General features: G+C 39.8%; 1 protein-coding gene across 16 annotated transcripts in view; it reads left to right on the top strand.

Annotated features, from left to right (window-relative positions):
• Positions 1-14,751, top strand: part of CADPS2 (calcium dependent secretion activator 2) — a 275,391-nt gene that overhangs the window by 126,095 nt on the left and 134,545 nt on the right. For all 16 annotated transcript variants that reach the window (XM_025216937.1, XM_025216935.1, XM_025216931.1 and 13 more), the window contains exon 8: positions 3,079-3,266. In XM_025216937.1, the coding sequence (XP_025072722.1) occupies positions 3,079-3,266 (188 nt within the window). The remainder of the gene's footprint in view (positions 1-3,078; positions 3,267-14,751) is intronic.

Below are 14,751 nucleotides of genomic sequence, written 5' to 3'. Positions count from 1 at the left end.
GAAAGAGCCTGATTATGACTTTATTTAACATAGTAAAAAACAAAAAAAATTCAAGGAAACTAGTGACTTACACAGGTGTAAAACTGGTAGGGGTAACTTAGACATGCCCTTAACATCCTGATGTTATGTTTGTAATGGTTTAGCATCAGGAATTGTAATCTGTTAGTTAAAGCATCACAACCAATGTGTTCAAATCAAGCAGCACACAGTTTTCAAAACTGCAGCTCTAACAAGTTAATAAAACAGGGGACAGTTATAGGGGAAGCATGCATACAACTAGTAAAAAAAATTGTTTTGGTGATTGTACAATTAAAAAAAAAACTGGATAATTGAATGGCGTTTGCTTCCTTTAAAAAACTCATTAAATTATTGGCATCTTTAGTATTGCACTGGATAAGTATGTCTGAAAAAGTTAAAGGACTTATTTTTGTGTCTATGAGTTCTGCTCTAAATCAAAGGAAAGGCCTGAAGGTACGTTTGTACAAAGTAATTGGCACTCAAAGAGAAAATGGTTAGCTTTCTAACAGTGCATCAGGGTCAAAATCGTTTTTATAATAATAATATAGTAAGGCACTTAATATAACCTTGAAATCAGGAACTTTTAAGAGAGGTGATATGGAATATACAGCGTTATAGCAATCACAAAGCAACTGCATTTCTTATTGGTCTTTTTTATTTTAGCTTTTGATAAACAAGATGGACATGAATAATGTTCTATGTAGGGGTTTTGGAAATAAAAGATAAACTACTTGGTAATTACATTTTTTAGAAAAAATGGAGAATGCTAACATGGGTGCAGCTTATATAGGAATAACTAGTTGTATTTTTAGTGGCTCCATGCTAAACATTTCAATTTGCATAAGCTGCAGACATTTTAAAAACTAAGTGTATCATTAAATTTCAGTAAATTAGAATATAATCATGCAGACATAACTTCAACAGAGATCTAAATTTTAATTTTAAATAATAAGAATTAAATATAGTCTTTGATTAAAATTATCAACTGCACTAAAAATCTTTAATTTCACACCCTTGTAAACAGTGGGGAGCTTTTTCTGCAATTACACAATAAATAAAAAATTATTACCAAAAATTACCTACTTGCCTAATACTACATAGTGCAAAACAGTTTGCATAATTGTGTAAATGTATATATGTGATACGTGTGGGGGTCACATGTTATGTAAAGATATTCATCTTGCAACATTTTCATTAAAGGGATATGCAAGGTTCATATGCAAGGTTTAAACACATAAATGACAATCCTACTACTTGTAGATCTGTTACTGATATAAAAATTATTTAGTAGTTTTTCTAATGATTTACTGCTTTCTGAACAGATGAACAGAATTCTGTTCATCTATTTTGCTATGTAAATATTAATTACATTTTTTACTAAATTGTGGAAGTGTGTAATTAACTTTAAATTTGTTAATATATCAGTAAAGCATTGACTGGGTAACATTTTCATGAATAAGGATTTATTGTATCTATGGATACAATTTATCATGTGGATTCAAATAAATGTCTCATATTCTATCTTTCTGGAGGATACTATATCCTCTTTCATGCAAAAACTATTTACTCATATTTTTACACTGGAGTGATACATTTTTAGGGTTCCTCTAGAAACAGTAAAGTTATCTTCTAAGCCCACTGAAGGAAATGGGAAGATTCCTATTGCCTTCAGTGGGCTCTGGAGCAAGTTATAATGCTTTTGTTGAGAATGGTTTTGTGAGAACTATGGGATTCTCTGAGATGGTCTTCCTAAATTATAGTCAAGAGACAGGTTGAAAATACAAAAGCAAAATCCTTGATGGCATAACTCTTATCTTGGATGATGCTGTGCCAAAAAATATTTATGATTTGGGGGAGGGGGGTGCGCGTGGAGTGGAGAACCTTCCTAAGATTTTTGTTTCTATTTCATATAAATGATAAACATCTTTGCCCATGAAAGTATTTTGGTTTTTTGGAAGTATTAAAAAGGTCTTCAGATTCTATAGAAATGCAATTATTTAATGAGTCCCAATGGTGCAGTGAAGCATTGATTATTTGAGGAGAGAGATTTTCTGTTTCTCAGGTTGTTTTCATATAATTACATGTTCCTAAATAATCTCTTTTAATAAATATAGAAGATATTCATATCATAGTCAAAAGTTCCTGTTAAAAATGGCAATAACTTTCATTTCTGTCTTCGTCCAGCCCTGTGTGTATACCTCTCATCCTTTTTTCTTTTTTTTTCTTTTTTAACTTTAGTAACTTTATCAAAATTTGAGGATGGCAGTTTTTTTCTGAATTAGAAGTTTTAATTTTCTCAAGGAATTTTAAACTGAAAGACGTCCTCCTTGACTCCCTCAGGGTATGCTATTCTAGGTTGCCCCCTCAAGTTTATTTGCAAACAGGCTTTTGGCATTCCTATCTAATTAATGCACTAGCATACCTATTCATAATTTAAAGTCAGATTCTTTTCATCTTGCCCACAAGATTAGTCTCAAAGTGCTTGGCTGTGTGTCTTGTGAATAAATACACATGTTAAAAAAAGGTTATGTGCAAAAAGATTACATAAGAAAGATGGATAAAAGTCAAATTTATGTTTCAGTTCTTAGATTAAGGATGCAGTCACATGGAATTATCCGTCTGAAACTTGTCTCTTAACCATATTTCCAAAGACAGTAAATCATATTTTTCTTTGGTTTTGTTTATCATTATTTATATTAATAAAACCATGTATTTAAATAATTTAAATTATTTAATGCATTGTGTAATTTGTCAGATTTTTTATATGTTTAAATCTTATACAACATCTTTGGACTGTGTGGTTTTTAGTGGTATCAGGCTGAAGAACTGCAAAAAGTTACTCCACAACAGTTATTGAGTAGGCTGTGTCCTATACTTTAATACATTTTTAATATTATTAACATTAAGGTGATTAAAAATAGATAGAATATGAGTGTTTATCGTATGTGCATAAAATATAATTTTTCTCTTCTCCATTCTTTGTTGGGTTGATTTTAAAACTTTGCAATTATAAGAAATGCATTTTATTAAAATAATGTATTTTTTGCCCTTCTTTTCCAGGGTTGGTTTAGCCCAGGCCAAGTCTTTGTGTTGGATGAATACTGTGCTCGTTATGGTGTGAGAGGCTGTCACCGCCATCTCTGCTATCTTAATGAATTGATTGAACATTCAGAAAATGGTGCTGTCATTGACCCAACCTTGCTCCATTACAGCTTTGCTTTCTGTGCTTCTCATGTTCATGGCAACAGGTAATTTAACATGCAAATATATAGTAAAATTAATTAAGTTTGGGTAAGGGGAAGAAGAGAGCATTTATGCTTAGGTCTCTGTACTCAGCAGATAGCAAAGTTGAATACTTGAAATGAACAAAGAGATCTGTTTATAAAAAGCTTCTGCAAAGTGGTTCTGGGGATTTTATACAACTGCTCATAGAAAATACCTTTTCAATGTATTGACATGTTGTTAAGCATCTGTTCCCATGCATTGTGTCAAGGAACAACACAAGGAAAAAATGTATCTTGTTAGTTAAAAAAGAAAAGGCCTGCTGCAGTACCCCTGTTGTATTGTGCTAGTAAGCTGGTGTTTTGATTATATGTTCTGAACAATCCTGCAATGCAAGTAAAACAAACTACATCATGTTGACAACTGGTCTTTTTTTTACTGAATTTTTCCTGCAGAAGTTGCAGAAAGACAAGAAACCATGGATGTGGTTTATCTAGACCACAACTCTATTAATTCATCCTATCCAGTGCACTTCATACTTCCTTTATAACTTATTCCACCAGGTGGAGAAGTCATTCCACCAGACCCTCTGTTAGCTTGGTCTCAGCATTGGTTGTGGGGCTTCATTACACTCCCCTTATATGAGGGTTAAAGGGCTGAGGAAAAACTGTTATCCTCACTGTATGAGACATTAGAAGTCACAACCTTCCTTCTTTAAATGATGTCTTCGACTAATCCTCTTCCAATTCCAGTTTTTCATGGAACTGGAGTCCCTGATGAGCAATTACCTTTTCTAGGCATCTTGTGTGACAATTTGACTTTTACAAGCTTATCTACCCACTGATATCTTGGGCTGCTGGTGCCTATAGTAATCTCCTGAAATCTGGTCCTATTCTAATCCCAAAGTTGGGTGGAAAGGATATAAAATAGAATATAATATAAAATAGAAAGCATTTACATGTCCACTTACAGATAGTGTGGTAGCCAAGAGACTTATGTTTCACCCTTAAGTTCAGTCATTGAGCTATAAAGCCCCCTTCCCTACTCCTTGAGGCCATAAGGAGGGGAAGAAGAAGCAGTCCTTTAAGGGACCACAGTTTTTGGTTTCTCTGCTGGCCCAGATAAAGCTTCCCCACCTCTGAGGCAGGGGGTTGGGAATCCGTGACCTGAGGGCTTGTGAAAGGGAATCAGGGAGTCAGGGGAAAGGAGATTTCCTTGGTTGCAAAGTACAAAATGGTAAAACCTTAAAATCGTAGATGTTCTCCAGCTTTCTTAACTTGCGTGCTGATAAGTTAGACAGATTTTCTACCCTTTACGTGGTAACCTAGTTTGTAAATCATTCTTCCCTTGTTCCTAAACATCCTGCCACATTTGTATACATTCCATACTGAAGTACAGTTCTTTGTAGTTCTCTCTCTAGCCTTTTTATTATTGATTTTGAACCTAAGACGACAAACATTCAGTGATAATTGCTCAAACTTTTCTCAAGAATTCAAAAGAAAAAGATATTTCTTTTTATTTCATAACTTAAGTGAAGGACAACAGTGCATACAATATGTGGAAAAATCTCAGGGAGCACATCATTTTACCCGGTGGTAAGCACTCTGTATGTATTCCTTCTATTCCTTCTGTACAAATACATACTCTTTGAATAGCATTATGAGTGTTTTTAGGAATAAAAGAAGAGTGTTGAACAGAGAGGGTCTGACTAGTACTGAGACATTGTAAAAAAGAGAGAGAGAGAAAAGAATGAGGAAGAAAGAAGAAAAGTAAGTCAAGGACAAAAACAGACACATACACACAGATAATACATCCACTCATTCATCTACAGTACCACTAAGGAATGGCAGGAAGGGAAAAAAAAGAATTTCACAAACAATACATGATAGGCCAAAGTTCTAGGCTGATATGTGATGTTATACATTTTAGTTTTATAAGTCATGCTGAGGAGGAGAAAGACTGCAGCACCAACACAAAGAGTTTTGTGGCCCAATTAAATGGTATGGACATGATGGATAAGAAGTGTATTCAGGATTTTTTTTTTCTGGTTAGGAGGGCCATCTTAGGCCTTCTACTAGCCTGACAAAGACCATCTAAGGTATATGAGCTTTAGAGTGCAGGGTATGTAGAAGTACCAGTCATAACTGTGGTTGGTATACAAAGTAATCCCTGTTTCTTTTAATCACTAGTTTATTTCAGAGTAGTAGACAACCTTAGTGACATCAGTCAAATGATCAGATGAAGATGTGTCTTTTCTTCAGGATTTATAACATCTATTGCATTATGATGTATATATATGTATATTTATAGGGGGGTGTATAAATCTCTGCTTCAAAAATAGAAATGTAAAAGGAATCATTGCTGCGTTCCATGAGCTACCTTACTAAGAGATGATGACAGCTTTCCTGTAATTAAAATTTAGCCTTTACAGCAAAGTGAATTAAATGTAGAAACAGATAAACCTTAAGCAGTAATTACATGCAAGTATTGTAAAGAATATAATACATGTGGTGACCGAGCATTGAGCTAAGCTACTCTTCATATATAGTTCAAGTATAGTAACCTACCACACTATGTGCAGTACTTCTACTTAGGAGCAAATTTTTTACCATCCTTCACAGTTAGTTTAAATGATATTAGATATACCTCTGTATAATTATGAGACACTAATTAATAACAGCTTCTGTGTATGTATTATGGGAAATAACCCCTTAGGGCACATCCACACATGGAGGCATGTGTGCTTGCAGCAGCTCAAATAGCAGAGGCACAAATTTGTGCTGGAGATTTGTGCCTCAGCACACGTGCCTGAACATGCACTTTGATGTGGGGCAAATTGTGCCATTGTGGGGCAAGTTGTTTGGTATGGGACAAGTTGTGTTCATTGTGGTGGCCTGCTTTGAACTGTCAAAACATGTCCTTCTCGCTCCAAATGGTCAGGAGGTCAGCCACCTTGTTTGCCTTCCAGCTGGGTCACTGGTGCCAGCCCTGGGCAGTTTCCTCTGCCTGGGTCCTGCCACTTGCCTCACCGGCAGGGCTCCTGGTGTTCCCTGTATCAAAATTGCTAATGCTCTGATAAAAAAACAAAACAAAACAAAAAATCCCAAATTCACTCTTTAAAATTCCCAAAAATCCATGTTCTTCCACGATTAAAACAAAACACTACTACGTGTGTGTGTGTGTGTGTGTGTGTGTGTGTGTGTGTGTGTGTGGAGAGAGAGAGAGAGATCATTTGAGCAATGTTTTATTCATATATTTACAATTTTAAAGCAATTTGGAAGCCTACCAGTGCATTTATTATTATAATAAAATAAATTCTAAATATCTATATGCTTTGGTGTTTGCTTTGGTTTTTTTATCATAGAAAAATCAGAGCTTCTTCTGTCCCCTTCACTAACCAGGATGTGGGGACAGATGCCCCTGCAGCCACAGCTCCCACAAGCAGGTCCCATCCTGTCTAGTAGCTGGTCACGTAGTGTATGAGATGTGGGAGGATGTGGGGTTTGCACGAGGAGGGTGAATGCCCCCCCCTCCCTCCCCCGGCAGCACACAGCCCCCATCATGGCAGCAACAGGCAGCTGGGCCATCGGGGCCATGGCTTGCTGCAGACACAGCTCCGTGGTGGCACAGCGCCATCTGACCTGGCATCTGTACATGGCAAATGGGCCTGGCCCAGCCTGCCCCACTAGTGTGCAGCTTTGGAGAGGAGCCATGGTTGTTGGCAGGAGCCATCCCAGTCCTGTCCAAAGGCTCACACTAGTGAGGCAGGCCAGGCCAGGCCAGGCCCATTTGCCATGTACAGATCCCAGGTCAGGCAGTGCTGTGCCATCGTGGGGCTGTGCCTGCAGCCAGGCCATGGCCCTGACAGCCTGCCTAGCTACTGCTGCCATCATTGGGGGCTGTGTGCAGGGGGGTGGGCATGTGTATCTGATGCTGTCTGTTTACATGTTTTGTCCATGCAGGCAGAAGTGGGTATCAGCAGCCTCTCTATTACCATGCTAACCTTACACTGCAGGGTCTGTCACATGGTTATAAAACTTTATATGAACAGGGAGGAATTGCACATTATTGATCTTGCTTTATACACCCCCTTTGCTTTACAATAAATGCATGGTGAGTTTACATTCAGGCTGCCTTACATATCCACGTGGCCTTCCCTTTATAGTGAAATGCTTGTTTCAGGATGGGATCTGGATGAAATAGTAGAGTGCTATAACTGTGGGTAGCAGGCTGGAAGACCCAATAAGGAAGCACAGGGATTCCAAAAATACGGCTTTGGCCTCTAACATATGAGCTGAAATTTTATGTACTCCTCGATAAGAAGCTCCTTTTGCTTGTGGTTTGTTGAGGATAAATCTTATGTCAAACAAGATTTAATTGTGTGAAAAGTAAAGGCAATGAAGCGTCTTCTCCGTGCTTATACCAGTGATGGGGCGTGGGTTTTACTTGTCATTCCTACACATGACTCCTTTGTCCCCAGGTCTGCAGAAGTATAGAAGCAGAAAATGATTCCAGTGGTGGGGGAGCACATGCCATTAGGCTCAACTGTCTGGTGGGTGAAACTGCTAGGTATATATGGAGAAAAAATCAAGCAGTATAAACTGGTAAGGAAGAGAAGTTGTTTAAGTATGGAGAAAACTATTCTCCTTGTACACAGAAAGGGAAAATTTTTATTTTAAACTCTGCTTATACTTCTAAAAGTGGGAAAAGCCTAATCCAAGAGCCTACTGTGCATCAGTGAAGTCAAATTTTCTCAATACTCAATGCTAATATTAATACCAATACTAATGCTGATACTCAGTATTAGGCCATTTGTGTTTGTTCTGAGACTGTGAAGTTCTCACAGAATCACACTTGTCACACAATGGCTTCAAGAAAAGAAACATTAAAATCTGATTGATCTTCATTTGGCAGGGCAGGGCACTACCACAATGTTAGCAAATTGATCACATTTTTTTTAAAGTTAAGAACTTCCTTTATTGTGCATAACAAATCATTCTTGTGCTATTCAACAACCATCTCCAAATTGACTGAAGAAAATGTCTGCACTGTGGGGTACTCTCCTAAGGCCATCCAAATAAATCAAATGTTAGATTTTAAATAGATAAGCCTGCACTTCATATATTATGAACTCAACATAAACAGAAGTCATGTAAATAACAGCCAATTGTCTATAATTCCAGAATTAGATCCTAGTTCTTAATAAGTATATATATATAAATATGATATTCTCACAAAGAACATTTAGAAACAGATAAACAGAATTGATTTATTTGTATTATTAGTAATATAGACAATTGAGATCCTAGAATTGAATTGAATTGAACTCCCTATCTAGAGTTAGTCCAGTCTAATAATAACTTGTAGCTCTTCTCTAATCCTTTAAATCTATAACTCTCACTCAAAGCATTTTAGAAAGGTAAGTTTCTCTCACTTATCATAAGGAAACTGAGGTACAAATGTATTAAGGAACTTACCAAAGATCAGATAAGAAGCCAGTGGCAGAGTTGGGTAGAAAATTATGTTATTAAAAAATAAAGGGAACATATTTTTAATGACTTTTTAAAAAAATAATAATTTTCTTTACTTGACCTTCATAGACCTTTATATCTACGCGGTGTAAGTAATGAAAAATATATACCCGCTCTACTGCTACTAATAAATAGAATTTTCTGTATTGTTTAACTCCTGAAAATAATATAACAGGACTTCTGGCTTTTATTACTCTCCATGAAAGAATGAGAGCCAGCATGACATTGGGATGTATAATGTAAAGGGTTTTTTGTTTGTTTTTTGTTCTTTCTTTTTATCAAACAGATAACATTGAGTTATAATTATAGCTAAATACCAAATACTGTGAGCCAGATAGTGGCCTTGCTTGGTGAAATAATAATTGCTGCTAAATTGGTCTGAATCCACTAATTCTTTCCCCTCGAATAAAGAAAGAAAACCACCATCCCTGGATGTACTTCATCCTGCCTAAGTGCAAGGGAATTTTACTGTATTTCTCTCTTCATTTCCTCTTCACAATCTGCTTTCTTTCTAGACTACTCTAATTTGGGTGCTCCCCATCAAAATCACTATCTCACAAGTAATTTCTTGTCACTGCTGTTATTCCTAAGTAAATGGGTTGAATATGTAAATGTACTGTATTCATTTCAGCCTGAACAACAGCAGTTGGTGTTAAACACAGGTAAGAAACTATTGTTTTCTTCCTCCTCTTCTTCACTTATTTCTGGTTCTCATGCTGTGACTTCCCATTCTGTCCCTTTTGTTCTGAAATGGATGCTGGTGGGAAATACATGAAGTGCAAAGTGACTTCTTTCACCTACTGAGCTACAGACTGTATTGAAAAATTCAAAATTCAAAAATACCTCCTATTGGGTCTCTGTCTCTCTCTAGAGAGGAAGGTGATGTAGCATGCATTCCTCCTATGTGAAGGTGAAAAGCCTCTCACGAGGCTCTGTCTGTGACAACAAACTTTGTAGCTTCTTTCTATTTTCTATTTGATACTTTTTGATAAATTGAATGAATCTATCACTGCTGAACATGACTAGCTTCAAGAATAGTTTATGAATATGTAGGAAAATTGCAGGTCTGTAGATCAAAAAGAATATCATGGAAAACTCAGGGAGAATTGTGGGAGAGATGCTGTAACCAGTCAGGCTCTGAGGGTGGCCATGTCGTGCTCTCTACCTAGTGGCCGCCTGGATCCTCTCTGCTGTTTTTGTGCCCACCCTGACCTTTCAGGGGTCCACCATGCTGTGTCACCTGCTATGTCTTTGTGTTGAAGTTAAACAGGCAGGTTGTCCTTAGAGATCATTGGACTCCGGACACCCTTTCTGCCCAGCTTCTCTTCAGGCTCGACTGAGCCTGCTCAATTCAGAGCCATGTTGCATTGCACAGTCTCTCTGCCTTAAGGCCATTACCTTGGAGGGGCCCTAAGACCTTAACCCTTTGTCTGGGCTACAACCTTCCCAGCTTTGGTCCTCTTATTCTGGCTGCACCTCTTGGCCAAGGTCCACTGTCCTGACCCTTGGCTTATGGGCCTCAACCCTGGTCTTGTCCTCTCAAGCTGTGGGCCCCACGGCCCTGTGCCTTATGACAGCCCCCTGCGGTACCCGACCCAGGCCAGGCTGCTCTTGATCTACTCGGCTCCCTGGGCGCTCTGACCCAGGCCAGGCTGCTCTTGGTCTTCTCTGTTTCCCTGAGGATCTCTGACCCAGGCAAGGCTCTAAGTTGGGTGCACCTCTGGCACCCCTGTGGCCTCCATACTACCCCATAGCCACAGCTCAGTCCTCCAGACTTAGATTTAAACACAACACAAATACAAGCAAACCAGTCTGAAACTAAACTCTACCCTTGCTCTGGATCAGTACCCCACCACAAACCATACTTCCCCTTTAGGTATCTCCATCTAGCTCCCTTGGGTAGCTTGAGTGTCCATTGTCCTGTTTTCTGAAGCCTGTCTCTCTCAGGAATTCTGTATCCTGCAGTGCCAGCCTGCCCGCCTTGCTCTAGACACTGACCTTATATGCCCCTAGGGATGTATTTGGTAACTGTGTTGGTCTGAGACAAAAACAAATGCAAAACTCTAGAATTCTTGGTTCAGAGATTATACCTTTTATTAGAGCAACTAAGAAATCACAAAAAAAGAGCTTTTTTTGCAAAATTTCAGGCGCACACGCCCTTCCTCAGGCTCAGGGAAAATACCTATGGGGACTTTTTACCATCTTCAATTTTCCCTGAGTCTGAGGAAGGGCGTGCATGCCTAAGATTTTTTTTTTTTGTGATTTCTTAGTTGGTCTAATAAAACTTATCATCTCTGAACCAAGAGTTCTAGAGTTTTGCATTTATTATATGCCCCTAAGCACTGCCCCTTCTGGTCAGGTGGCTACTGACCCACCCACAGGCTTTTCATAGATTCATAGATTATAGAGTTGGAAGGGACCCAATGGATCATCGTGTCCAACCCCCTACCCCTTGCAGGAAAGAGGACTGAGGTCAGATGACCCCAGCCATGTGATTGTCAAGCCTCCTCTTGAAGACCTCCAAGTTAGGTGACAGCACCACCTCTCTTGGAAGCCCATTCCAGACTCTGGCCACCCTTATTGTAAAAAATTTCTTCCTAATGTCTAACCTAAATCTACTCTCCACTAGTTTGCACCCATTATTCCTAGTTACTCCCTAGGGCACTCTGGAAAACAGCGCATCCCCAATTCCCTGCTGCCCTCCCCTGATAAATTTATAGGTGGCGACAAGGTCACCCCTCAGCCGTTTTTTGTATAGGCTGAAGAGATCCAGCTCTCTCAATCTCTCCTCCTAGGGTCTTTTACAGAGACCACTAATCATGTGGGCGGCCCTTCTCTGAACCCTTTCCAGATCCTCCGAATCCCTTTTGAAGTGCGGTGCCCAAAACTGGACACAGTACTCCAACTGCGGCCTGACTAGTGCTGCATACAGGGGGAGCATCACCTCCTTCAATCTGTTGGTCATGTATCTGCTAATACACGACAAGGTGCGATTAGCTTTGTTGATGGCCTCATTGCACTACTGACTCATGTTCATCTTGGAGTCAATTATGACTCCCAAGATCTCTCTCAGCCTCTGAGCTGCTGAGGAGGACATCCCCCAACCTGTAGATGTGCTGGGGATTACTCCTTCCTAGGTGGAGTACCTTACATTTATCTTTGTTGAATTGCATCCTATTACATTGCACCCATTGTTCTAACCTGTCCAGGTCGGCCTGTATCTGCTCCCTGCCTTCTGGTGTATTAACTTTGCCCCATAATTTGGTATCATCTGCGAAATTGGAGAGGGTGCTCAACACACCCTCGTCCAAATCACTGATGAATATATGAAATAATACCAGCTCAAGGACCAAACCCTGTGGGACCCCACTGCCCACCTCCTTCCAGGTTGAAAATGACCTGTCAACCACCACTCTCTGGGTGCGGTCCCTAAACCAGTTGACCACCCACCTGACTGTGTAGGCGTCCACTCCACAGCCTGCTAGCTTCCCTATGAGAATAGGATGCGAAACTGTCAAAGGCTTTCCTAAAATCCATGTAGATGACATTGGCCTCTGCTCCTGTGTCAAGGCAGTGTGTGGCCTGGTCATAAAAGGATATAAGGTTTGTCAGGCAGGATCTATCTGCGATGAACCTGTGCTGGTTTCCATTCAGCATCATTTCCCCTGCTGGGCTTTCACAAATATGCTCTTTGATGATATTTTCTAGTATTTTCCCAGGGATAGAGATAAGACTAACTGGCCTAAACTTACCCAGCTCCTCCCTTCTCCCCTTCTTAAAAATGGGCACCACATCGGCCTTTTTCCAGTCCTCAGGGACCTGTCCAGAGCACCATGGAGCTCAAACAGCTGTGCCAGCAGCTCAATGATGACACTGGCCAATTCCTTCAGCACCCGTGGATGGAGGTCATCCAGGCCAGCATTCTAAGTGCTCTTTAAGTCAGCACTAACCTTTAACTAAGTTAGTTAAGTGCTCTTTAACTAAGTCAGGTGTTCCCCCTTGGCTTAATGGCTGGACTGCCCTCTGCCACCAGCCCACACAGCAAGCTTTAGCCCATTGAATTCTCCATTTAAAATGACAGAAGCCTCTGGCTCTCTGTCACAGATACTCCATTAGCCAACCTTCTGTGTAGAGTTTTTCCTAGTTCCCCTTTTCTGGATTCCTTATACATTTAACTAACAGGGCATATACTCTGGACATCTCAAACTTTTTCCTGAAAAGATAATATATAACAAATTTAAACATAATATTATGGATCCAGAGACTCAGAAGGTTCAACACATACTTAAAACTGATCTTCATTTGGCATAGAGGAAGGTTTTGTCCATTTGCTTTATTTAAATTAGCAAAACCTTAAGATAGACATTTCTATTCAGTAGAGATAGGATCCTTCTCAGCGGAGTTATCTCCCTTCGCATAGATTACACTGTTCAAATCATTGCTCATGCATCCATTAATCCTAAAGATGCTGCTTTTGTACTGAGTGTCTTGATCAGTTTCTATCATGTAGGCTCTTGAGTAGTTGAATAACAATAGATAGTTTTTAATGTTTCTAGGTTCCATTTTACTGGAACTTGGGTAAGTTTCAAGCTTCTTTACAATAGTTAAAGGAAGACAATTTACCTCTGAGTTTGGGAGAATTATTCTAATCTGTCAATCTATCAGCCGCCAAGTTGCATTTATTCAGTAATGAAACAAAAAGTCTGAGATAGGATCCTTTATTTTATAATTTTCTTCACATTTTGTGTTGCTTTCCTTCTCCATCTATTTCAGTCGGAACGGTGTGCCTGAAAACAATATACTAAAAAACATACTGTCCTCCAGCAACTTACCAGAGATAGCAAAGAGAGATCAGTGAAAGTTTTCTTCCAAATGTTGAAATGAGCTTTTAGCTTTTGTTTGGCATGTGATCTTGGGGGTCTGATTGAGAGGCAGAATTTTCACAAATCTGTAAAGATAGTCAGCAACTGTTGAACAGTTATGTCCCTATTCTTCTTATAAAGGTAATGCTATTCTTTTCCACAGCCCACTCTGTTGTACTGTTGATGTAAAAAAAAAATTCAGCTTTTTATGTTCATTCCGGGTTTCAGATACTGTCCTGATTCTGCTGACTACACCATCCTACTGAGTTCTTTCTTACTTTGGAAACCGCAGAACTAGCAACCTTCTTGCTATGCCGAGTTCATAGGGTATAGCTTTCTCATATCTTGTCCTCATTCTTCTTCAGGCAGTTCATTTTTACTGAACATAATCCCACCTCCTGTGTGAGGTTTCTGTCAATTGCCAGGAGTTGTTATAGAAAACGCTTTGTAGTGGTGTCAAATACCTGCTTGCTACCTTTCTTTTTAATACAGCTTCAGAGTTGTATAGAAGAATTTCACTGGAGTGAAGAGCTGAACTGAGATCAAAGTCAACACCGTGACCACTGGACCAGCTTTCCTTCAGATCAGCAGTTGGCAGCTTTTCAGAGCCTCAGGCCAGAACAATCTCTCTGACGTGGGCTGGTGTTCTGATGCGAATATTTCTGCCACAAGCTTTTCCCTGCCACTGTTCCCCCACCTATCCCTCCCCCGCTCCCAGCAGTAGTGCAGCTGCAGCTGCAGCTTCTTACTAAGCCTGTGTGAAGCGGCCAGTATTCGCTTCGGATTCAGATTCAGCCGATTTGGAGGGACAGTGATTCAATTCGGAAATTCAAATCACTGTCCCAATTCGATTTGGCTGAATTGCATCCGAAGACTTGGCACCGCTTCGGAGATTCAGCCATAGACTAAACAGGCAGCACTCCTCAAGACACTGGACACAGCTGGCTGCCTCCAGCTGGTAAGTCTGTTGTAGTGGGCAGAGGGGGGAGGGAAGGGGCATGGGGGGGCAGATCAGCGCCCCCACAGTGAGGGAGGGATTGGGGCTGGACAAGCCACCCACCTGGGGTTGGGGGAGAGAGGGCACGGGATGCAGGTGCAGCAGCTCTGGCAGTAGGGGC

Source organism: Alligator sinensis, unplaced genomic scaffold, assembly GCF_000455745.1.
Source record: "Alligator sinensis unplaced genomic scaffold, ASM45574v1 scaffold908_1, whole genome shotgun sequence".
NCBI classification, from domain to species: domain Eukaryota; kingdom Metazoa; phylum Chordata; order Crocodylia; family Alligatoridae; genus Alligator; species Alligator sinensis.
This window is presented reverse-complemented; position numbering and strand designations above follow the sequence as displayed.